The 26,496-nt window shown below is 40.3% G+C and overlaps 1 protein-coding gene across 2 annotated transcripts in view; it reads left to right on the forward strand.

Moving 5' to 3' along the window:
* LOC124595168 overlaps window positions 1-26,496 on the forward strand; it is a 236,997-nt gene that overhangs the window by 44,570 nt on the left and 165,931 nt on the right. For both annotated transcript variants that reach the window (XM_047133780.1, XM_047133781.1), the window contains exon 3: window positions 1,103-1,303. In XM_047133780.1, the coding sequence (XP_046989736.1) occupies window positions 1,103-1,303 (201 nt within the window). The remainder of the gene's footprint in view (window positions 1-1,102; window positions 1,304-26,496) is intronic.

A 26,496-nucleotide genomic window follows, 5' to 3' on the forward strand; every position in this document is an offset into this window, starting at 1 on the left:
TATAAATTTTGATTCTATTTTAGTTTAAAGGATATGAACAGAAGATCTAGATATTTTATACAAACTCGAGAAATTCAATTCCTTTTTTGTGCAGTTTGTCATACATTTTGGTTGTTAAAAGTGCAATGACATTCTGCTTCAATGATATATCGAAGTATTGACTATGTTGCCATTTTTTATGACATTTTTCTCCAATTGTATCAGTAACATTGCGTGAAAGACTGCAGTGATTTTTTTAAAAAATTGCATTATAATTCTTTTTGACAAAATAGGTATTTTTAACTAATGAATTAGGATAAATGTCTATTTTTGACTTCTGTATAGGGAGATGACACTAAATGAGTAGTATTAGATGTAAGTAAGGTGCTTCATAGTTTGTACTCCAATGTGTGGTGACGTTGTTTCTTGTCACTTGCTACATACGAATTTAAGTAAATACTCTATATGATATTTGTGTTGTGGACAATCTTGAAAATAAAAATTTGAGGCTCAAGTAATTTAATATAAATTATAACTAGACCAGATGAACCCACAGGGGGTGAGTGCATTGTTGCAGTTGTCAAGAAGTAAACACGCACAGAGAACATTGACTCTTCGATAAGTGGGTAAGTGTTCATATTGGATCAGTCATGTTAACAGAAATCATTGCAGTTTTTAATATATTGGAATTATTGTGTAGGTAATAAGAAGATCTGCTTTTACAAATTGTGATTATCTATACAACTGTAATAAATTCTAACAACACTAATTTAGAGAGAAGCTTATTAAGCTTGAGTCAACTGGTAACCTGCTTGTTTTACCAAATTTAACAAGACACCTTCTAACACTGCAAAGGAATTTTTATCTTCTAATTGCTGACACTTTCAATTTATACCTCAGGTAAAGTGATGTCTCCAATGAGCATTTGTTGTTGGCCTACTGAAGTTTAAAAACGACATTGTGGTGAAAGGAATTGAAATTTTGAAATTGTGCAGTAAGCATAGCAAAATTGGCAAGCCTCTGTATTCTGCATGTAGATATTCCTAGATCACAGTGCTGCGTTCTCAGTAGAAATCCAATTATGGGTTCTGATTAGTAAAGAATTATGTTTTTATTGTTACAGCAAATCCAGAAGATGCACCAGTCAGTGTCATTCGTGTTGGGACTTCATCTCAAGGTGATGAAAACAGTCAGGACTCAAATGGTACCTGTGATAGCCAAGGAGATGGCAATCCCCATGTCAGCCTTACTGTCGAGGGATTCTATTCTCCAGCAGAGCCTCCACCTGAGCATCCTGCTGAACCTCAGCCTCCCAATGCTGATCGTAAGTTGTTTGTTTTAATTCTAGTTAAGGTAGGTAATTTTATTAGCAGTGTTGATGTACACTACAAAATTACAACCAACCGATGTGTTCTTTGCAAAGCCTACCTTGATTATACAGTACTCTTGAACGAACTGTGACAAATCCAAACGGCAGGGGACTAGTGTACTAGGAAATGCATTGATATTAAGAAATAGTGCATTGATAATGGCTAGTCACTAGGTGAATTGTATATTTGCCTAATAAAACCTGAAAGAAAAGGATGACTGATTGCTGTACTCTATCATTTGAAAGCCATATCACAACCATTGATTGCACCCTCATTTCTAATGAAAGGTAACATGGTGAAAATTACACAAATTTGACCTTGTTGCTGGTATTTCACTGTTCTGATATACTGGAGTTGGAACTTGTTCCATTTCCTGCCAAAATCTGGCGAATAGCTATTCCTGGGTGTCTGGGCAAACAATCTGGCATGAATCAGATGTGCTTGTTCAGTCTGTATTTTTTGTTCTTGTCAGATTTTTGAACAGTCCAGCAGGATCACTTGATTTTACTGTACGATGATGCAGTGATCCTTACCTCGTGAGCATCAGCATTATCCTTTAGCTGGAGAGGATATAATATTCCAAATTGTTGCCTCAGTATGGGAAGTGTGGTGCTGCCAAAATATTTTATTAAACACTTGTGTTCACTTTTATCATTAATATCGGGACTAGCAGTGTGCATTCAGACCTGGGACAAAGTTCCAGACCATCACACCACATCCATCAAGTTTTGACTATTGCAAGAAAAATTATGGCTTCTCTGGTATTTATCAGGTCCACATATTCTTCTCCAAGTGCCACATCACATATTGTGGCTTGTAACTCAATAAAATCTCCTCCCCCTGCTTCACCAATTAATGATGACATTGTTTGTATGACCATGAAGTAGAATTGTAATTCCTATTGATGAAATGTCATCACTGTTAAACACTGCAAATTCGTAACATGAGTCTTTGTCAGTAATTGATGAGAGCATCTATTAGTTTCTATAGTACCAAACAGTGGAAAATCCAGGATGGAATAATGACAGTATTACGAAAAGAATAGATTGTTACCATATAGAACAGATGTTGAGTTGCAACCAGGCACAACAAAAAGACAGCTACACAGTTGGCCAAAATGCCTTATTCTAAAGTAGCATGCATGTACGCACGCGCGCGCACACACACACACACACACGCGCACACACACACACACACACACACACACACACACACACACACACACACACACACACACACACAAACAATCACTGTCTCTGGCGGCCAGAAACAGTTGTCAATATGTGTGTGAGTTGAGCTGCTATGAATTTGTGTGTTTTTTCTACTTTACAAGAAGACATTTTGGCCAAAAGTTCAAATGTATAGCTGTCTCTTTGTTGTGCCTGGCAGCAATTCAATGTCATCTCTACATGGTGAGTAGCAATTGCTCTAGTATGCTTCCTATTGAGTACTTTGTTATACCTGCTAGAGCCATGATTAGATATTGTGCTTTACTGGCATTTCCACTTCACAGTATTGTTACCAATTCTTCCTTGGCATGTGTCACTACTTTCAAAGCTCCGTAATGAAATTCCCTTATGTGTAACATAACGCCTTACTCAAACTTCAATTCTCTTTGTTGACGTATTGTGGCAGAAATTACTTTCTTGGTGTAGACTCATTATGGCTGCAGTTATGTATCTGTTGATACCTAGCTTGACAATGCATGGGCAACTTTGGTGACCCATGGGTCTGATTCACATACTTGCGTAAGTTCTGGGCCACCTCACCATTTGATGCAGCAGCAACTGCATTCTCAATGCATGAAGTCAAAAACTCGAGTGTCAGTGACATTAATGTTTGAGATAAAACTCACCACAACGAATGGCACTCCTTTCGTGACATGTTGTGCCAACAAATTTTGCCTCCCAGCACGTTTTGGAGAGTGCATTGATTTTACATCCACCGCACCCCTCCTGCGCCCCCCCCCCTCCCACCCCACCCCAGATGTTTACATTTTTTCTGTATCGTGAACATTGTGTATTTATGACGTTTTACAGTAGCTGTCTTAGCACTTTTATGAAGAAAATAAGTTATTTGCTTTTAGTTCCCAATTTCTGTATTAATATTCGTTCATTTACGTTTTTGAATGTCTCAATGATGAAGAACCTTGGAAATTTGAGGTAGACTGTTCCTTTTCGATTATTTGTGTTTTTCATACTTTGTGCAACTGTTAATAGCATCAAATAGTCCTCTATTACAGTGATCTTTAACTTTTTATTACTCAGGGTACATGCAGATAGGCCTAGACTCATCACAGCACATGAAAATGTTTGTCTCCACAAAATATGTGAATCTAATATATTTACAAACAGCTACATCGTCATGTAATTTGCTGCTGCTGCTGCTATAACCCTCTGCGTAACACTTGGCACTGCGCCATTCCACCAGATCGGCAGCGTGCTACGTTCAGAATGTTCTGCCAGTGGCATCTGCATGGGTTTGCCATCAGAGGGCACCTGCCGTGGGCCCCGCGACTTGGGTACACGACCCAGGATCCTGCCATGATATCTGCTGGAGTTCTCCTCTTTATAAGCACTGTGCAGCTTGCACTTGCTCCCATGTTGTGTTCTTTCTTACTGTCGGCAGTTCCTTGTATCATTACCTGGATTGTTTCTGTCTTTGCGCGTAGGTTCTCAACTGTTGTTTGCTTGTACGTGGAATAAGAATAAACTTCAGTTCGTTGTGGCTGTACCATTGTTTGTGTCTTTATATTATGACACAGTTGGTGATGAGTTTGGTGTTCACTTCCTCGTCTTCAGTTTATTGGTTGTTCCTTCAGTTTTTCTGGCCATGGAGGCAGTGCTCAAATCTCTCCTTGTGCAGCAGCAGGCTCATAGTGTTGCTATCTTGAACTTGTTGGCCACATTAACTGCACATGCTTCCACGCTGTCGGTGTACCCACCACTCTTGCCCCCTTACGATGATACAACCGAAGATTTGAGAGGCTTATGAAAAGCAGCTTCGGCAACGCTTCCTCGCCTTTGGCATCAGTGATGCAAATGTGTGTATAGATTTGTTCCTTTCTCAGATTTCTCCTACCAATTACTGTGCCAGTTAGCCCCACTCCCGGAACCTGCATCACACTCATTCGACGAAGTGTGTAGGTTGCATCATTGCCGCATATGTAGAATTCTATTCTCATTGTAAACAGCTCCGCCAGTCCTGTCGGGCCTGGGCAGCTGAACTCCACAGCCTCAGTCGCAAATTACAGTTAACGATGCTCATCATGATTCCTATGCTGATCCTATGCTCTGTGGCGCCATCATTCCGTTGGCTCCTGATGTAGAAGTGTGTCAACAAGCACTACAATCTGAGACTCTATCTTTGGCTGACACATTAAATATTGCTCGATCTTTCAAGGTATCTCATGGTGTGGGTGATCAAATTGACACTTGGTGTGTCTTCACCGTGGTGGTTTGTGGTCATGGTTGTTGGGCGTCAGTCAGGGCAGCTTGGCGCCATACAACCGTGTCCTCGGCACCATGCTGGACAGAGAAGCTCCAAACAACAACAACAACAACAGCAGCAGAACAACAACAGCAGCAGCAGCAGCAATCCCATCTTGCCTGTACTGTTCTCGTGCAACGTGATGGCTGTGTGCCCTAAGTGCTGGGCAACCTGCAACATCTGTAGGGAAAAAAGGACATACAGCATCTGTGAGTCTTTCTCAGTGCCCTCTTGTAGTCGTACGCATTTATGTTACCTATGTGTCTCCAGTGCTTATGAATCATAACAGACTGTTCATTGAAGTGAAAATGAGGAACCATTGAAGTGAAAATGAGGAACAAATTGCTCAGACTGGAGGTGGACTTGGATCTCTGGCATTGTTCAAATGGCTCTGAGCACTATGGGACTCAACTGCTGAGGTCATTAGTCCCCTAGAACTGAGAACTAGTTAAACCAAACTAACCTAAGGACATCACAAACATCCATGCCCGAGGCAGGATTTGAACCTGCGACCGTAGCGGTCTTGTGGTTCCAGACTGCAGCGCCTTTAACCACACGGCCACTTCGGCCGGCCTCCGGCATTGTCTCTGGTTATTTGATGTTTGGTGAGTTACAACAACAGCATATTCCAATTTTGTGTCAGTTTATGGCTCCCACTGTGTATAAAGTTGTGGTTCGTCCCTTGAATTTTTGGTAGTGGATGATGCAGATACAACAAATTTGTTCCATTTTGATGTTTTCAATGCTTTTGGTTTTTCTATTTCGGGTGGGGTGCACCGCTTTTCCGACCAGGTCCTTTACCAGCAATTAGATTCTCTGTGTTCCGAGTTCTCACCTCTTCTCTCGGATGGGTTGGGGTGTGTCACTGATGCTAACTTTATGACCCACATTACTCTGAAACCTACAATGCAGCTTTGTTTCTTTCTGTGTACACTCAATTACAATGGCTTTGCACAATGAAGTGAAAACAGAATTGTACAGGCTGACGTCATCGGGGGTCATACAGCCTATTGCATTGACTGAGTGGTCTATCCCCCTCGTGATTGGAGAGGCCACTTGTTCAGCTTCGCCTCTGCAGTGGCTTTAAAGTTTCAGTTAATTATTTATTGACACTTACTCTTTTTCCCGTCCAGATGATTTATGGGTTAATCTTACTGGGGGCCAGTATTTCACCAACAGTGATTTATCTCAAGCCTATTACAGGTTCCATTTCATGGGGACTCTAAATGACTCCTTGTAATGAATATGTCCTTCAGCTTAGAGCACGTTCAGTGTGGCTAACACCCAGCAATTTTTCAGCGTTCTTTGGAACAATTGATGATGTCTGTTCCAGGATGCATTGACTATCTTGATGACATCATAGTGATGGCTGCATCCGTGGATGAGCATTTTCGTAACTTTCACATGTTATTCACAGTCTTATACAAACTGTAGGGTTGGAATGCAGCTTGACCAATTCATACTTCCATCAGCCATCCATTGTGTATTTGGTGGACAAGGTTTCTCGGGATGGTGTTACGCCTTATGTCACCATGTCGCCGCCGTTACAGCTGTGCCTCATCATACAAATGTAACGTAACCCCAAGCCTTTCTAGGTAAAATTGCTTACTATAATAAATTTATTCCGAGTGTGGCTGCATTGGTCCATCCACTCCATGAGTTGCTCCAAGAGTGTGTTCCTTTCAGTGGATGTGAGCATGCATTCATGCTCTTGAAATCAAAATTACAATCTGCTCCTTTGTTTGGCTGTTTCCATTGTAGCCCCTGCCTAGTTTTGGCTACGGACTCATGACCTTTCACAGACATTGATATGAGGATGGTTCCAAATGTCGAATAACATGTGCGTCAGAAACACTCAACAGCAGCGCTACTCTGAAGTTGGAAAGGAAGTGCTTCCTATTGTTTATGCTCTCAAAAAGTTTCTGTGTTTGTGTACGGGTTTGATTTCCTCATCATCATTGACCACAAGCCCTTGGCTTCAATGTGTGACAAAGCAGCACATTGTCTCCCACTTTGGGCCTTGATTCAGTGTCACTAAAGCTCTGAAATACATTTTCAACCTTCTGCTCAACATTCTAATGCCTCTGTGCTGTCCCTTGCTTCTGATGGGGCTGGATCCTACTTTTGATCAGGATGAAGTCCTTTGTTTTTGCTAAGATGTTGAGGCACAACATATAGCCACTGTCACTGCCTATCCAGTTTTACCTGAAGTTCTTTACTTCATTCAGTGTGATTGGCCGGACAGGCCTCTGGGCAGAGCTTCTGATTCTTTGCGTAACTATTTTGCCCTCCATCATCGCCTTTTGGTATTTGATGGTGCTGTTCTCTTAGCTATGGATGGGCTGTTGCTTAGGTTTGTGGTCCCAGTTGTTGGATGGTGGGGTATGCTTCAGCTCCAACATCACACACATTGAGAGGGGGTCTCGTGTGCTAAATTATTTCCCCATTGGCAAGTGTTTTGGTCCGCCATCGACGGTGACATTGTAGTTCTTATCACGGTCTGCTTTTAATTTCCTACCCAACAGATAACTTTGAAGGTGACCACTGTCTGGGGCAGTTCCGCAGCACCTTTGGGAACATGTCCATGTTCATGTCGTGGTAGCCTTCCTGCATTCTTACTGGTTGTCAGTTGTTGATGGTTTCTTTAGGTTTCTATATTGTCTGCTGTCCTTAGACATCTGCTGCGGGTACGATTCAGGGCCTCTCCAAAAGTTTTTCTATTGAAGGATTACCTTATATGCTTGTGATGGATAAAGCTCAACATTTTGTTTCTCGGACCTTTCACAATTTCTACACCCATCAAGGCATTCATCACATGACCACTCCTCCATTTCATTCTCTCTAATGGCAAACAGAACATCTCATCCACACATTTATCATTCAAACGAAGAATTGTATCATAAACTCCCCCATGGATGATGCATTGACACACCTCTGTAGTTCCTACAGGTTTACGGTAGTGGGGGATCAGAGTCTGACCGAAATAATCCACAATCGCCTGCCATGCATCCTCCTGCATCTGCTTGAGCCTCCACAACTGCTCCTGTCAGCGCGGCCCTCGTTGCGGTTTTGGTTCTGGCTCCATGGTCTGGGATTGGGGCTTTGGCTGCTAATTGAAGTAGAGTCTGCCCACTGTCCACAACTGCGAGGCTACTGCTTCTGTATGGTGCGCATCAATGGTGGATTGGTGATGTGCCCCTGCTACTCGCTGCGCCTCTTGTTGTGGGTGTACCGTCGCTTCCCTTCTCAGCATCTGTCCCAGCCTCGTGGAACATCTCTGTTGCGAGGGTAGTTTTGCCCTCCTTGTGGATGTCACTCTCTTTGGGGTCTAGGCCCACAGCTCCTGCTGCTGGGTCATTACGCGATACTTAACTGTCCGCCACTGGCTGGACCAGTGCCTTTGTGTCCTTACACACTGGGAACCCTACTGCCCTGACTTGAGTGGCTGGCACCATCGCAATTGTCACAGTTCCACCATGTTGAGGAACTGAATGTCTAGATGTAATCAGTGCCTATGACACTGGTCCTCTCTATGGGACTTCTCAGTGGGTCAGTTGCTGTGTGCATCCTTGGTCCTGCAAGTTCCTCCTCTAATCATTGGTTCCGTCCTAGTACCTCCTTCCACCACCACCCTCATTGCTTGTAGTGTCGGCCGCAGCGGCCATGGATGTATCAACAGTCAACCTGATCCACACATAGGTGGAACGTCCTTTTACCAAGATGGGGGGGAAGGTACAATAATAGTTGGATAAGTGCCGCGGCTCCAGGCCACATGTGCACTACACTTCGAATGTTCCACCAACATCTCTTCAGGCTGGCCATTAGAGGCCGCCTGCAGTGGGCCAAATGACTTGTGCGCCCGCTGTGTTGTGTTTTTTTCTTATTGTCAGCAACTGTTCACATCAGTACCTGATTTGTTTCTGTTGTGATGTCTGTATTCCCAACTCTTACTTGTTTGTGTGTGGCTGAAGGATAAACTGAGATTCATTGCAGTCATACTGTTGTTAATGTCCTACACAATTTTTATTATTATTATTATTATTATTATTATAAAATAGGAATAAACTTATGAATTTATTAACTACTTACCAACTTAAATTAACTGTTGAAAATAGAGATTTCTAATAAGAGTTTTAAAGTAAATAACTACTCGTACCTTCAGTGTGATACTTGAGTCTGCTTAAAGACATGCAGATGGCTCATTTGTGATGTTGATTTGTCATGGAATCATTGACCAATCAAGCCTCACCGCTTCAGTGATTGATATTGATGTTTTAATTTCAGTTCACACAAATATGTAGTTGAAAACTGCAATAAAACATTAACTTCCATCTCTGAGATTCACTACTTATTGACAACCAAAATATATCCGAAAGCATTTTGAAAAATTTTGATTTAGTGTCTGTGCACTTTCATGCTTTCCAATTCCTTTGGTGAACCCGTAAATTATTTGGAAAATGTTTCAAATCCACTAATGGGTCATGAACGCAGCCAAAATCTTCAACAGGCTTTCCAAAATTTTTCGGTTGTCTATATCGTTAAATTTAACTTATGAATAACACTTGAATGTTACCCATGCTACCCACAATATTTTCATTTCTACCTTACATTTTTCTAGGTACCCATTCATCTGCAAATAAATTTGCATACTTGTGCCTCTCAGTAGTAAAAAATGCAAGTACCAATTTTTTAAGTTCGGACATTCGCCGTAACACTTTACCTTGAGGTAATCATCATATTTCTGTACGTACCAGAATTGTAGTGTGCTATGATCCCCTGTATTTTGGGACCACAATTAGATGAATTTAACAGCTTTTACTACTTCATCTGTCAATTTTCAGAGGAGATGCCAAAGACTTAACAACAATGGCTTCGCGGTGAATGAGACAATAGTTGTTTTGTAAGTTAGGGTTTACTTCACGTACTTTATCCACGAACCATTTCATTCAACCTGTCGTAGAAGCAGCTTCACCTGTGCAAACACTGATACAGTCCTCCCACGTTGATTGATACGGACCAAATTATTCATCAGTCACGTGAAATATTTCTTCACCTGATGTACGAGCGAGTAGTCTTTGTGAGAAAAGAAATTATTTGCAGTTACATCTCCATCAACATAACTTATGTAGGAAAGAAATTGTACGTGACTTCAGATATCTGTGGACTCGTCAATCTGAAATGAGAACTTATGACTGATCTTTACCTTCTCATTCAAAATTTCTTAGATCAAGGTTTACATCCCCCAGGAAGTCCGGGAAAAACCCGAGAATTTTTTCTCCCGGGAGAAATATGGGAAAAGCCCAGGACTGTTTTAGATTTCTGATAATTTTTCATTATTTTAGTTTTCAATTAAGTTTTTGTAATTTTGATTATTAAGAACTGATACTCTAACAAAAAATTTTACTTTAGCCTGCTAATGCGGAATGATCCTGCAACAATAAAACATAAACCAGAGAATAACATCAAACTGACAGCAGTGTCAAACACTATCCAATACTTCTTAACAACAAAGTGCTTTAGGTGTGCCTTTCCTCTGGGCCTCGTTTCAATGAGCGTGACACCACAACTGTTTACATCTCTAACAGGTTGCGGGAAAATATTGTGAATAGTGGTTTCAGAAGCATTAATTTCAAAGTAAATTTCCTTTTACACAATATGGATTACGGTAAGTGTGAATAGGTGCGATGACATGGAGCTTAGACTCTTACTCGAAACTTCACTGTGCAGTAGTCCAGTGACACACAATGTGGATAAACTTGTTGTTATACTACCTAACAGTAGCCGCATTCAAACAACAATGGTGAAACACTGACCTTAAAGTGGAACCCAAAGTTACATCAATTCATGTCCATTGACAACCTCTGTGAGCGACAACACAACTAAAAGAAAATCTCTGGGTGACAAATGTCACCCATGCAACTGTTCGAGGGTTAACACTGAGGATCAGCCTGTTTGAATAATTTGGCTTCCAGAAGACCAATCATTTGTGCCATTATTTAACATTTTACTGGCCCAACTGTTTTTATATATCTTTAAAAGGTAACACATGCTAAAAAAGACCAAGTTTAAAGGTTAGTTTTCATATTTGTTTTAATTATTTCACAGGTTGCAAAACGTGCAATAATGAAGGCAAAAGGTATAAAAAAAGTGCGAAGTGAGTTCTTGAGCAATTTCACATGTAACTATGGGAAAAGGTGAAGTGCTCAACGGAATGTTTATTCAGCAAGGTAACCCATGAAAGGCCCAGTGCACAGCAGTGAAATTTATAATCATGCTTGTGAGAACTATTCAGTTGCTGCAGTTTAGGCTGGTGCTCTTGGAATCCTGCCAAACCACAGCTTCGGAATAAACAGAACAAAATTGTTGATGTCAATATTATATGTGACAGCTTAGCTTTTCTTTTGGTTATACTGTATGTATATTAATTTAAACCATTAACTTTTTCAATTTGTGTGTTCACACTCCGTAACAATGATGTTGATATTGGCTGACTACCTCACATTTCCTCCTGAATATCTGCTGTCGCTGGCTGGTGACATCAGGGGACATGAGCTGTGGATTGTTGATAAAAGTGTGTCACAATCTCGATTTCAGTGGTTTGGAAGCTACTGTGGTGTAATAGGTGGAATTAGTGTTAATATTATCGTAATATGAAAATATGCAGTGCACATGTTGCCGCGCGTCAAAGACCTTTCCAAAATGGGTTGTTTTTTGTTGGGTTGCATTTCTTATAGTACCGGAAATTTCTATGCTTGTGTATAAAGCCTTCATGATTCAAAGGTTTAATAAGTTATACAGGTCCTAGGGAAAGTATATTTTTAACTGGGAAAAATCCAGGAATTATTTATTTATTTCCCCTCCCCCCGTCTCTCGTCCGTTTATACACCCTATAAAAATAATTGGACGTGGTACTAACTTAGGCAGCTGATTGTGTCAGCAGACAGGGGGGATGTTTTAAAATTTCAGTAACAGCTTCTGAACCAAGGACTATTTTTACCATTTCTTTATGATTGTTTAATGTTTCTGCTTTTGTGTTTGGTTTTTAGGCCTTCAAAATCAATTTGGGTACTTTTGTTTAATGTTTCTGCTTTTGTGTTTGGTTTTTAGGCCTTCAAAATCAATTTGGGTACTTTATGGCTGTCTCCTGTTCTTTTTCCATGTACTGACATATTCATGAGCTTCTCTCAGCTTTTATCTTGTTCCAGCAACCTACAAAAATAGTTTACGCATTACATAATAGATAGTTTTCACAAATGTCGTTTCAGTTTACTGGGAACCATAGCAGCATTACTGAGTTTTTCACCATGTACAACATACTGGGGGATTGGGCATGTTTTGTCACCACACCAAAAACGCTCAAAAAGCTTTCTTCTCATGTCCCATCGCAACCACAACCTTAGAACTCATAACATATTTGGAAGGAACATCTAAATATTTGTGACAACGAAGATATAAACGTCACAGCTGTGCTATTAGGTTGATGGTGGTGATTAAAAAATAATGGTACCCCTGGTGACATGCTCAGTAAGCAAAAAAGGTAGGAAATAATGCAAACCATTCCTTTTTCTTTGTTTTATTTCTACTTGTGTTATCAAAATATAGCCAACCAATAGATGGCCTAATTTTGGAATAGGTATAATGTTAACATTTTAGGCAGATACCTTGTTGGTAAAACAGTTTGTAATTTTGATTAGTCAGAATATGTTTAATTTTTTTTTTTCCTCAAGGAGCCTCATAAACATATGGTAACTTAGGATGAGCAAAGTATAACGACAGTATTGAGTAAATAAATTACATCCAATTTCTTGGGAAATGTAACAGTTATCAGTACATATTACATAATTAGAGACTAAAATCAAAGGAAGTAAATTGCAGTTAATTTCTTTAAAAGTGTAGAAGTTTGTGGTATGTCTAAAATTGAAATCCTTTAATTTCTTATGTTTGTGTCATACCCTTCACTTTGTGGCGAAATGCATGCTGCGGAACATTGTCGTATTACTCCTGCTTGTAGCTTTGTTCCAATTTCTAATTTTGCTGTAGTAACAAAACACACACTGTAATATTGTGTTCAGTTTTGAAAATAAACTTTTTGAAATTGAATTCGGTAATGACTGGCTTAAAAAGAGTGTTTGAAAAGTAAAGTCTCTGCAAGGAGGAAGAGTAGGGGAAAATGAAATATTTTTAGTGTGTTTTTTGCTCCATTAATTTTGAGGCAAGAGGTTTTCAGGTAATTTTTAACCACACACTTTAAACAAAACAAGTGTAACTTTCAAGTTAAATGTGGACCTTATCAGTTACATTTAGAACTTTCAATGAGAGAGAACTTTCAAGTTTGGTACACGCACCAACAATACAGATGTTAAGTACCAAGGATAATTATAAATTGATTTGGACAGTGAAATCAGTGATTTCCAATTACTCTGTGGATTTGTCAACTGATATTTAGAACGTTTTTAAGATATGTTCCCTGATAGTGTTCCTGAACATTTTTCACTTTTCTGTAAGAACATGAGGAACCAAATACGATGTAGTGACACCATTTTTCCGGGAACATATTTTAGGAGAAGGATGTTCATCATATTACGCATTGAATTTCAATGAAATTATCAGTTTTAAAGGTAAAAAAGAATTACAAATAACCATTACAGTTTGGTCAGAGGTTGTGTGTTGCATAATGCATCACCTAAGAACAGATGTTAAACGTTATTTCAAGAATTATGTGAAGCACTTTCTGAACCCAACTTGGTATTTAACTAACTGCCTTACATCAGGATCAGATGGAACTAATGTCAGTTAAAAAAAAAAGTGTTTAGACTTTGTTAGTGATGTACAAGAGATCCGAGGCTGACAGCTTATAAACAACAGAACTTGCAACATTCGTACAATGCTTAATGCCTATGTGAAGGATTTGGAGCGTTTAGGTCAAGAAGCATCAGATTTCTGGTCAATACTTACAATTACTTAAATGGTTGGCCCGTTAGATATGAAGAATTTGATGGAATTCAGTCTACATTTAATTTACCGCACCATAAGATTTTGAGGCATACACCCACAAGATGACTTACTTCAAGAACGTCAAAAAACAGGATTTTATAACAGTTGGAGCGTATTCAGTATTACTTTCTTAAGCATATACCTATAAAAAAAGAATTTTGCTACTGTTCAGTCCAAATCTTACAATGCTATTGTCTATCCTTAACTCAAATGAAAACAAATTACATTTCATAATTTCATCTACAGAACTGTTTAGTAAGTTCACACAACATTTTTGAAGCCAAATGCCTTTGATTGACAAGTTGCATGTAGAAATAGAAAACATATCTCAGACGGTTTTGGCTCGTGTTTTGAATGTTTCTGATTTGAGAAAAATAGTATTTCTAAAGTTCTTCAGCAACAACCAGTTGTTCAAAAGGAAGCAGATTATAGTATAATAATAATAATAATAATAATAATAATAATACTGCTTCCTCTTGAACAACTGGTTGTTAGTGCGCAGGTAACCGAGTAGCTTAGTAACAAGTTGTGGTTTCTAAAGAATGCTCAAAAACATTACATCTCAACTTGCAAAAAAAAAAAAGGATTGAAAAGATTTTTGCTTATGAAGTGTATCGCTGAAATGTTATAAGAGTTTTACATACCAAGGAAAGAACCAAGATCAGAAGCTGCGTTGGCGTGTTAAAGGTTGCAAAAATGTTGTTCGATGTGTCTGCAAGATTTCTGTTAGATGAGTGGAAAATTCTATAGTTTGAAAAAGATGACCCCAACTTTAGATAACAAAGGTGTTGACAATTACTGGTAGCTGCACATCTCTAAAAGTGTCACCATACACAGAGTTAAAATGTCCAAATGTTTCAAAACTACTTCTCTTACATTGTCCCATGGAAATGCGGACATGGAAAAAAGATATCCTTTTTGAGGCACACATTAGGAGAAGACAGGTCAGCGATGACCGACAGATTTTTAAACGTGTTGTGGCTGTGTGCAATGCTTTGGGATAATATCCCCATTTTCTGTCTGTGCCCATTGACTTGCTGCACATTATGTATGGATAGCAAGCATGTGCAAAGTGTACTGCTCACAGGGAAGAATGTGAAAGGGAAAGAAAATTTGATTGGGAAGTAAAGCAAAAAGAGGTACAAAACCAAAGCCATCTTACAAAGAAGATGAATAACATGACACATCAGTTGACTATGAGACATGTGCGCTGAAAGAAAAGAAAAGAACTTAACATAATACTTCCAACATAGCAGGCTATGGATGATATGTGAAACTTCCCCTAACGTTTCATCTCCGACTGCAGGAGACATCCTTAGAGGTGAAGCCTACGTTCTGTGGGGAAAAAGAACACCAGCTATCTAATGAGGTTGCAGAAGTATTTCTCTCTCAAACTTCAACTAAACTGAAGAAAGTACTCAGAAATTATTTAAAGACAGCAAAATTGGTCTAGAGTATGCTTTTGAGGTCACAAAAGTAGAGGGAACAATGAAAGAAACGGGGGTGGAAACCATTCAGAAAAACCTTCATAAGGAAGATTACTTCATTTTATGCTTAAGGCTGCTAAGAAACAATAATTGAAAAATATTTTATTGATGTTTTTCTAATGTAGAATGTCATTAGTTGTAAAAATGTGATGTAGATTTTGTTTGTGAATTAAGATTATCAGTACCAGATTACCAATGTACCTGTATATGTTAATAAATTTGTGTGAAGGAAAAAAATGGCTGTGCCCTGTCCATGATCATAATAGAGAAATTTATTATGGTATTAACTGGCATTTTAGTGGATTATCAAAAGTGAAAACCATTACAGGTTTGCCACAAGTTCTGGAAACCAGTGAATTTTAAACACAACAGGAAAATCAGGGAAATTTGAAAAAAAAAGGGAAAAACCCCTTTTTGGTCTCAGTAGATGAAATGGTTTGTTTACTGAGGGGAGGTGTCATGCAGGATCGCTGGATGGGTGCAGCTGAGTATGTGTGCTGCTTCCCTACTCCCTCATTATTACTGCTTCTCTCCTTCCTACCACTCCCCTTGGCTTGCAGTCAGAGCTGACACCACTTCTCGCTGCTAGCCGTGCACCTGCTGATGACGGGCAGGGAGGCATGAGGAGTGTTTGTTTGGATCTGATTCTCAGAGACTGTAGACGCAGTCGACAGAGACAGCGGTCATGTGTACACGAGTTGTCTCTGAGTGATTGTGTGAACGTGTGCGCGCTCTCGTTTTCTGACAAAAGCTTTGGCTGAAAATTTATTTGTGAGAGTGTGATTGTATTTTCTGCATGCCAGTCTGCTGCTCAGCAATCATCTTTCCTGAGAGTTGCTACCTATCCTCATTATTATTGCTTCTCAGAGTATTTGAACAAGTTATCTGTTGCATGGATCATTCTACGTGAGCTCATTTCATCAACATGTTGTCTTTGGCTCATGAATAGCTGCCACATTAGTGGATTTGCATGATGGCTCAGACCAACAGGCAGTTTCTGTGGATATCTGTAATGGATCAGGCCTGCTGGTCTGAAGCCATTCAGTTCCCACGTGCAGGCACTGCCCATCGGATCTAGTCTTATCAATTTGCTTGCAGGCCGGGTCTGTGTGTGCCATAATGCAGTGGATTTTCATGGTTTAGCCATGGAGCCAGGGTGCTCCTCAGCAGGCCAGAGGCCATGGGCGATGGATTTCAGGAATTGCGACTGTTTCACCGCAAGTGCATTGTACAGTGTGGTGTTTTATAGACATTGTACTTGTTCTAGTACATTTTGGCGTACAAAAGTAGTAGTTTATATGTTAAAAAGTATGGATGATAAGAAGAAGAAAATTGTCAGTTGCTGGCAGTTTGTAACCTTTATACTCATATATTTCTCGAAAGAAGAATCACAAAATATCTGTAAAAAAATTAGATATACCATAGTGGGTAATAACTGACAATAATGAACATAATAGAACCAACATTTTATTGGCAGTCACTTACAGTGTTGGTTTACACAATTCTTCCCCATCTTATATACTTCTATCAAGAGGCCTACTTTTTCTGATGTTATTTGTGAAATCAGTGAAGGTAAAAAATATGACCTGCTCCAAGGAAATGCATTTATTTTTTTTATTTTTTATTTTTATTTTTTTTTGAAATAAAATGACATTAGTGGTCTTAATGAAACACACACATCCTTTGGTTTGCTTTCTCCATCTAAGAACAGTTCATTACAAAAGCTGTTGATGTTAGTACTTAAGATTTTTGCTCACACCATCTGCTTGCAAGTTTTTTTTTTTTAGGTATTTCCTTATTTGCACTATTGTATCTTTTAACATAGCTGCAAAGACACATTGTTAACTTATGTCCTAACTTACCCTTCAGATCTCCAAATTTGTCAGGGAAAAATGCTAAAACTTGTCTGGAAATCTGTGAAATATTGTGGAATTTCACTTGGAGAAACTTGGAGCAACCCTGAATTATTTGATTTTTGACATATGTTTATTGAAATATTTTGTCATCTTTTAATCATGTTTTAAAAAGATTTTATCACTTTTTAGTAACATGTGTCCATTTATTTATCTTTCTTACCTTTTTCATGTCCCACCATTGCTCTTCAACAGTGAACATTGGCCAGGTACTATGAACAGTATAGTAGCCGCATTATCACAGCCAAGATAGGTTCAAAACCATTACCCATAACAATAGTACAAGCTTATATGCGTTCCAGCTGTACATATAATGAAGAGATTGAAAAGTATGGTGAGGTAAAGTATTCAGATAGTTGAGGGAGAGAAAGTAAACATCATGTGACACTGGAATACAATGGTGGGAATAAGAAGAGAAGGAAAATAGAACATTTTGAACTGGAGGAAAGGAAATGAAGCAGAAGCACAATTTAATAATTGCAACATTTTATTTAAGTACCACGGAAGAGACCAAAAGACACTGAAAGGTTTCAGATAATTAAAATACACTCCTGGAAATTGAAATAAGAACACCGTGAATTCATTGTCCCAGGAAGGGGAAACTTTATTGACACATTCCTGGGGTCAGATACATCACATGATCACACTGACAGAACCACAGGCACATAGACACAGGCAACAGAGCATGCACAATGTCGGCACTAGTACAGTGTATATCCACCTTTCGCAGCAATGCACGCTGCTATTCTCCCATGGAGACGATCGTAGAGATGCTGGATGTAGTCCTGTGGAACGGCTTGCCATGCCATTTCCACCTGGCGCCTCAGTTGGACCAGCGTTCGTGCTGGACGTGCAGACCGCGTGAGACGACGCTTCATCCAATCCCAAACATGCTCAATGGGGGACAGATCCGGAGATCTTGCTGGCCAGGGTAGTTGACTTACACCTTCTAGAGCACGTTGGGTGGCACAGGATACATGCGGACGTGCATTGTCCTGTTGGAACAGCAAGTTCCCTTGCCGGTCTAGGAATGGTAGAACGATGGGTTCGATGACGGTTTGGATGTACCGTGCACTATTCAGTGTCCCCTCGACGATCACCAGTGGTGTACGGCCAGTGTAGGAGATCGCTCCCCACACCATGATGCCGGGTGTTGGCCCTGTGTGCCTCGGTCGTATGCAGTCCTGATTGTGGCGCTCACCTGCACGGCGCCAAACACGCATACGACCATCATTGGCACCAAGGCAGAAGCGACTCTCATCGCTGAAGACGACACGTCTCCATTCGTCCCTCCATTCACGCCTGTCGCGACACCACTGGAGGCAGGCTGCACGATGTTGGGGCGTGAGCGGAAGACGGCCTAATGGTGTGCGGGACCGTAGCCCAGCTTCATGGAGACGGTTGCGAATGGTCCTCGCCGATACCCCACGAGCAACAGTGTCCCTAATTTGCTGGGAAGTGGCGGTGCGGTCCCCTACGGCACTGCGTAGGATCCTACGGTCTTGGCGTGCATCCGTGCGTCGCTGCGGTCCGGTCCCAGGTCGACGGGCACGTGCACCTTCCGCCGACCACTGGCGACAACATCGATGTACTGTGGAGACCTCACGCCCCACGTGTTGAGCAATTCGGCGGTACGTCCACCCGGCCTCCCGCATGCCCACTATACGCCCTCGCTCAAAGTCCGTCAACTGCACATACGGTTCACGTCCACGCTGTCGTGGCATGCTACCAGTGTTAAAGACTGCGATGGAGCTCCGTATGCCACGGCAAACTGGCTGACACTGACGGCGGCGGTGCACAAATGCTGCGCAGCTAGCGCCATTCGACAGCCAACACCGCGGTTCCTGGTGTGTCCGCTGTGCCGTGCGTGTGATCATTGCTTGTACAGCCCTCTCGCAGTGTCCGGAGCCAGTATGGTGGGTCTGACACACCGGTGTCAATGTGTTCTTTTTTCCATTTCCAGGAGTGTAGTTACATACTGTTAAAAAAAGACATTTCGAAGCCAGATTTAAACTACAAAACATTTCCAGGGCACATGTGAACTGTGACACAATTTATTGGTTGTGAACAGTGGATTAAAATTGAAGACATTGCAGAAACGTAGGAAATTATGGAGGCAAATAGATAAATTGAAAGAACCAGAGCTTATTGTTAGTTTCAGATGGAACACATCACAACATTAAACTATAACAATGGAAAGTATTACAATAGAAGACATATGGGTAGATTTTGGGAGATGAAAAAGCAAAGGCAGCGGAGGATGAAATAGGCAAATAGACAGCTACCAACAGAAATCCATGGATAACACAAAACAATTAATTTAGTTGACAGAAAGGGAATTATAAAAGTGCAGCACATGAAGCAGGTGAAGGGGAATAATGACATCTAAGAATTAAGAATTGAGATTGACAAGAAAATGCTAAACGGTGAAGCTTGAACCACTAGAGGACAAAATGGTTTGGGAACCAGACTACAGTTGCAAGAGTTCAAGGGCCTGAGGGGGAAGCAGTGGTTGGAATAGGAGTGGGACAAAACTGTAGCCTATCCTCAATGGTATTGAATCTGTACATTGAGTAAGGTTGTGAGTGAAACCAAGGAGAAATTTAGAAAAGGAAAAGAAGTTCAGAGAGAAGAAACACACAGATGTTGACGACATTGTAATTGAATCATAAGCAGCAAAAGGCTTGGAAGATGAGTTGAATGCGATGATGGATAGTGTCTCAAAAGAGGATATCATATGAATATTAACAGAAGTAAAACATGAGCAGTGAAATGCAGTCAAATTAAGTATTAGTGGTGTGCAGCTTGACACAGTGAAATTGTTAAATATTTAGGTGTCACATTGCAAAGCTGTGTGAAATGGAACAAACATGCAAGTTTGGCTGTAGAGAAGGTGAATATTGAATTTTGGTTTATTGGGAGAATTCATCTAAAGTGAAACTCATCTATAAAGGAAACTGTGTACTGAATGCTGGGAGACCCATTCTTGAGTCTGCTCACTTATTTGGTATTGGCACCAGGTTGCGTTAAGGAAGATAAAAAAACACTGCAGAGGCATCCTGCTGTTAGTAGGTTCCATTAACATATTGGTATGGAAATTCTCTGTGAACTCATATGGGAGTCTCTTTAGGGAAAAAGAGCTTCTTTTTCTGAACACTTTATCAAAAGTTTATAGAAGCAGAGAAAACTGGTATTTGCGATTGACTGCAAACTGACGCCAATACCTCCAACATACATATTGCATAATGTCCACTTAGACAAGATAAAAGTAATCAGGGCTTGTATGGGAGCATATAAACAGTCGTACTTCCTTTGCTTCATTTGAGAATGCAACAAGTCACCCCCTCTCTCTGTCTGTGCCCCCCTCTGTCTGTCCCCCTTCTCTCTGTCTGCCCCCCCTCTCTCTGTCTGTCCCCCCCCCCCTCTCTCTCTCTCTCTCTCTCTCTCTCTCTGTCTGCTCCCACCCCCTCTCTCTGTCTGCTCCCACCCCCTCTATGTGTCTGCTCCCACCCCCTCTCTGTGTCTGCTCCCACCCCCTCTCTGTCTGCCCCCACCCCCTCTCTCTCTCTCTCTCTCTCTCTCTCTCTCTGTCTGCCCCCCCCCCCTCTCTCTCTCTCTCTGTCTGCCCCCCCCCTCTCTCTCTCTCTCTGTCTGCCCCCACCCCCCCCTCTCTCTCTCTCTCTGTCTGCCCCCCCTCTCTCTCTCTCTCTCTGTCTGCCCCCACCCTCTCTCTCTCTCTCTCTCTCTCTCTCTCTGTCTGCCCCCACCCCCCCCCTCTCTCTCTCCGCCCGCCCCCACCCCCTCTCTCTCTCTCTCTGTCTGCCCCCACCCCCTCTCTCTCTCTCTGTCTGCCCCCACCCCCTCTCTCTCTGTCTGCCCCCACCCCCTCTCTCTCTGTCTGCCCCCACCCCCTCTCTCTCTGTCTGCCCCCACCCCCTCTCTCTCTCTCTGCCCCCACCCCCTCTCTCTCTCTCTGTCTGCCCCCACCCCCTCTCTCTCTCTCTCTGTCTGCCCCCACCCCCTCTCTCTCTCTCTCTCTGTCTGCCCCCACCCCCTCTCTCTCTCTCTGTCTGTCCCCACCCTCTCTCTCTCTCTCTCTCTCTGTCTGCCCCCATCCCCTCTCTCTCTGTCTGCCCCCACCCCCTCTCTCTCTGTCTGCCCCCCCTCTCTCTCTGCCTGCCCCCCCCTGTCCTCCCCCTCCCCCCAACCCTTCCCTGAGTAATGGGTTTAGTTTCTAACATTGGCTAACAATGCTACATTAATTGAAGCACACTAGCAAAAAGAAGAAAAGATCACGTGCTGTCTGCTTTTAGAAAATATGTTTTCCATAATTGATTTCAGACTAATTTCGGTTGGGCTTAAAACACATTTTGAATTAGATTGGTTTCAAAATTTCAATAGAAAAACTGTATTTGTAAAAGAAGTGTTGAATATACCCAATTTTCACCTTCCTAGAAAAATTGGCACCTTATTTACAAATTGCTGTCTCTGACAGCAAAGACTTGGAAGAGCAGTTGAACGGAATGGACAGTGTCTTGAAAAGAGGATATAAGATGAACATCAACAAAAGCAAAACATGGATAATGGAATGTAGTCGAATTAAGTCGGGTGATGCTGAGGGAATTAGGTTAGAAAATGAGACACTTAAAGTAGTAAAGGAGTTCTGCTATTTGGGGAGCAAAAAACTGATGATGGTCGAAGTAGAGAGGATATAAAATGTAGACTGGTAATGGCAAGGAAAGCGTTTCTGAAGAAGAGAAATTTGTTAACGTCGAGTATAGATTTGAGTGTCAGGAAGTCGTTTCTGAAAGTATATGTATGGAGAGTAGCCATGTATGGAAGTGAAACATGGACGATAACAAGTTTGGACAAGAAGAGAATAGAAGCTTTCGAAATGTGGTGCTACAGAAGAATGCTAAAGATTAGATGGGTAGATCACATAACTAATGAGGAGGTACTGAATAGGATTGGGAAGAAGAGGAGTTTGTGGTACAACTTGACTAGAAGAAGGGATCGGTTGGTAGGACATGTTCTGAGGCATCAAGGGATCACCAATTTAGTATTGGAGGGCAGCGTGGAGGGTAAAAATTGTAGAGGTAGACCAAGAGATGAATACACTAAGCAGATTCAGAGGGATGTAGGCTGCAGTACGTACTGGGAGATGAAGAAGCTTGCACAGGATAGAGTAGCATGGAGAGCTGCATCAGGCCAGTCTCAGGACTGAAGACGACAACAACAACAACAACAACAACAACATTAAAAAATTTGTGGACTACTGGAAAATACTGAGTGGAATTTTGTAACCCGCATCCTTGTGCTATTTACGAATTGCATATTAAGTTTCGTGTTAAGCGTGCATTTACTCTACAATATGTAAGAACCTGAAGTTTACATTTTATTTATGCTGCAATTTTCGCACCAACTTTGATTCAAATTATCTGGCATTGTTAACCTGCTTTAGATAATCAGATACACCTTTTTTGGTTAAAAATATGGTCTTTCTAATGAGCAAAGTTTGGAAAGTTTTATAGAAGTAATTTTTTTGCAAAATCAGATAAAAAATACAGCATTTAACCTTTTTACTATATCTTCGAATTTATGCTTAATTTAGTCAGTGTTGGAAAGTGGTACATAATTGAAACTTTTTTATTTGAGAACTTTGTGTTATTGGGTTACTACAGTCCAAGTTCAATGTATGCCATACCCTTAGTCCTTGAGATACAAGAAGCTAAGCTTTGAAATTTTTTCAGGCAATATTGCCTCAAGTTTCTGGCTGAGTATGGCTTTTAAAATTATTTTAACTATTATTCTTTATGGAATGCATAATATTGCTAGCGTTGCTTCAACGAATGTTAAACTTCACCAGTGTTCATGCGGGACATGTGCGAATGTTCATAACGTTTCAATGAAATCCGTGAAGCTCGAGTAGGGAAGTGTTGGTGAGTTGACTTGGAATGACACAAATGTGGTACTCACTGTCAGTAGTTATTATCTGCCCATCTGCATATGTTTTGCTACAAGCTGTGTGTTTCGAATTCTTAATCTTCTCCACAGATTGTCCTAAACAATGTTACACCTGAGAAACAAGTGTAAAAACAGTTAAAATATTTGTGCATACTTCATATTAGTTTAGATGAAGTCCAACCCTCTGTTCTACAGATTGTCACAGTTTTCCTCAGAAAGAAAGCTATCTACATTTATATCTATGCTCAGCAGACCACTGTGAAGTGTGTGGCAGATGGCAATTCCCATTGTACCACTTATTAAGGTTTCTGTCTGATCCATTCACGAATGGGGTTTGGGCGGAATGATTACTTAAATCCCTCTGTGAGTGCTGTAACTAATCTGAATTTGTTTTTGGGATCCTGTCAGGAGTGATATGTAGGGAGTTCAAATGTATTCCTAGATTCCTCACATAATACTGGCTCCTGGAACTTTTTAAGTAGGTTCATGGTGATTTTATGCTTGTGTCTCTCCTTTGCCATGGGTTAGACAAACCTGTTCATGCTGCCTGTCTTTTTCACTTTCAGTAATTACTAGTAATCCTGTTTGGTATGGGTACCACACACTGGAACAAATTTTCGGATGAGTCACATGAGTGTTTAGTAAGCAATTTACTTTGTAAACTGATCCTATTTTCCAGTATCCTACCAGTTTGTTGACATCTGCTACCTTCTTTTACCTACCACTGAGTTTATGTGATCATTCCATTTCATATAGCTACAAATCATTACACCCAGGTATTTGTATGAGCTGACTGACGGCAGTAGTGACTCATATTTTATTGTTGTCTTGTGACCCCTGGAGTGTTGGTCAGTTTTAGCAATTTCAACTGTTTGTCAGTTGTCCTGTCCCTTAATCCCAACAATACCAATGCATTTTCCGTAATTCCTACTATCAAGGAGAGGTACTTTATGCCCACCACAAAACTTTTAAAATAGTCCTGAAATACAAGTAGGCTCCAGAACATGAGAATATCTCTTGGGACAATCTTAGTAATACCAACACATTTTCCATAATGTGTACATAGACACATGATGGCCACTACAAAAAATTAGAAAAAAATAAAAAATTTCATTAATTGTCACTGAGATATATTCAAAATATACTTTTTAAACATATGTAGATGTGTAAGGAGGATCCTGAATCTGAAAATATGAATGACATTTGTTGCAAAAAATCACATTCACATCTAAGACTTAAACTTTTTGGTAACATTTTACTGAAAAATTCAAAATAATTATGAAATGTGGTATAAGAAATAATTAAAAACAATAAATATTGTTTTCATAATTTTAAAATGTAAAGTACATGTTCTAAAAACCCTACCATAACAAAGGTCAAAAATTAATTATGGTTGTAGTGTTGCTCACGCTGCTAAATACTGCATTTGCAGGCAACAACAAAGTTATTTTATGTGGCAGGTGTCATTAGAGCACAGTTAATAAAGTCATTTAATGAAATAATGGATAAACTAGGCACTCATCTTTTCGTGTTTCCCATGCTGGTCTCCTCGTAAAATCATGGCTCTATCGTCGAAAATCTAGGTGGTGGTGATTCCAAGCTTGGATGCAAAGAGGCCTAGGTTTTATTCTGCGATATTCAGAAGTTTTATAGATGTGTTTCACAAACCATTCTTGAAGATTAAACCTTTGAAAGTTAGCACAATTGTGATGTAAAAAAATAATCAGCACTCCAAATTTAAGTTACACTTCTTTTTTATTACTTTTGTTGCAGTATCACGTAACACACAAGACATCACATTATAACACATACTTGAAAATATCTTCCTCACTGTTAAATTTCACATTTTATGAACTGACTACAATTTGTGTCTTTTCAACAAGACGACCAAGACTTGACTCTTTAAAGGTCTGACTCTAATAATCGCTTACGCACCCAAAAATCAGAGTTACAAGTATGTCATAGATCATAGTGACAAAAGAAGGAATTCACATAAGAATAATATCATTGCAATATAAACATTTCGATGTATCAAAATACCTCTACATTAATGAAATCAAATCTGAATGTTGTCTCAGAAATGTGTTAACTATCCTACAGAAACACAGTAGAATATTGCTGGTATCGAAAGGTTGAGGTGAGGTGCCGTAATGGTTATGTAATTCAAGTACCATTACAATGTCTAGATGACAATATTTCCAAAAGTGGGCATGAAGTACCCCCTCCCCCAATGCTGTTGAGGGTTAATATCTGTATTGGCTGTCTTTGCAGTGCTGCAAGAATAAAACAATGGCAGGATTTCTGGCACTGCCTGTGGAAATGAACATTTGAAAACAAAGAGTTCAGCCATTTTTGCTTTGCTACCATCAGTTTCAGTTCCTTTGTCATCCATGATTGACACTTAATTTTTTGCCAATGGCAGCTGTTAAATATGACCAGAATTTTTTTTTATAGTATTTATGGAAGGTTGTTCCAGTAAGGTAGTCATTTAAAGCTTCATACATTGTGTTTTCTACAGCCAGACATGTTTCATTTAGTATTTCTCTAGCTGTAGCCTTATGCTTTGTTTTACACCTATTATGCAGCAGTTACTGTTTCTTTAGAAGTTTCTTTTCAGATTCTGTATATCACGGGGAGGATACCTGCCATCATATACTATTCTACTGCATTGTTAGGTCAGCTATTGTGATAAACTTCAGCCACAGTCCACCACATACTGCTGCCCAGAACTAAGTGTTCAGCCTTCTTCATTGGAATGTGGCACCACTGCCTCTTCATCTAGTTTGCTGAACAAATAACAATATTAGGAAAGGAATAGTTTGCTATTCACCATAAAGATGACCCATTGAGTTACAGACAGACACAACAAAAATATTGTGCACAGTAGAGCAAGTACCATTTGGAGGGCGATGAAAAAGTGCAGGAAGGGAGAGAGAGAATGGACACTGAGAAGAATAATTCTCTAACATGTAACAGTCTTTTTGTTGTACCTGCCTGCAACCCAATAGTCATCTTTACGGTGAGTGGCACTCAATCCTTTTCCTAATATTGTTAATATTACTACCTGGAGTTTCCATGTATAGATTTTGCTGAACATGTAAATCATTCTACTTGTTTTAGTTGCCCTTTGTACTTACGTAATCTGTATGCTACACCCTCCTGTATGGTCAGTGATACCAGCTTCAATGTGGACCTTTGCAAGGAAATCACGGTTATTTGTTTCCATTAGATCCAATATATTTTCATCATGAGTGGACTTCCAAACAAACTGTGTAGGTAGATTTCATAGGACACATTTAG

This window comes from Schistocerca americana, chromosome 2, assembly GCF_021461395.2.
Source record: "Schistocerca americana isolate TAMUIC-IGC-003095 chromosome 2, iqSchAmer2.1, whole genome shotgun sequence".
Classification (NCBI taxonomy): Eukaryota; Metazoa; Arthropoda; class Insecta; order Orthoptera; family Acrididae; genus Schistocerca; species Schistocerca americana.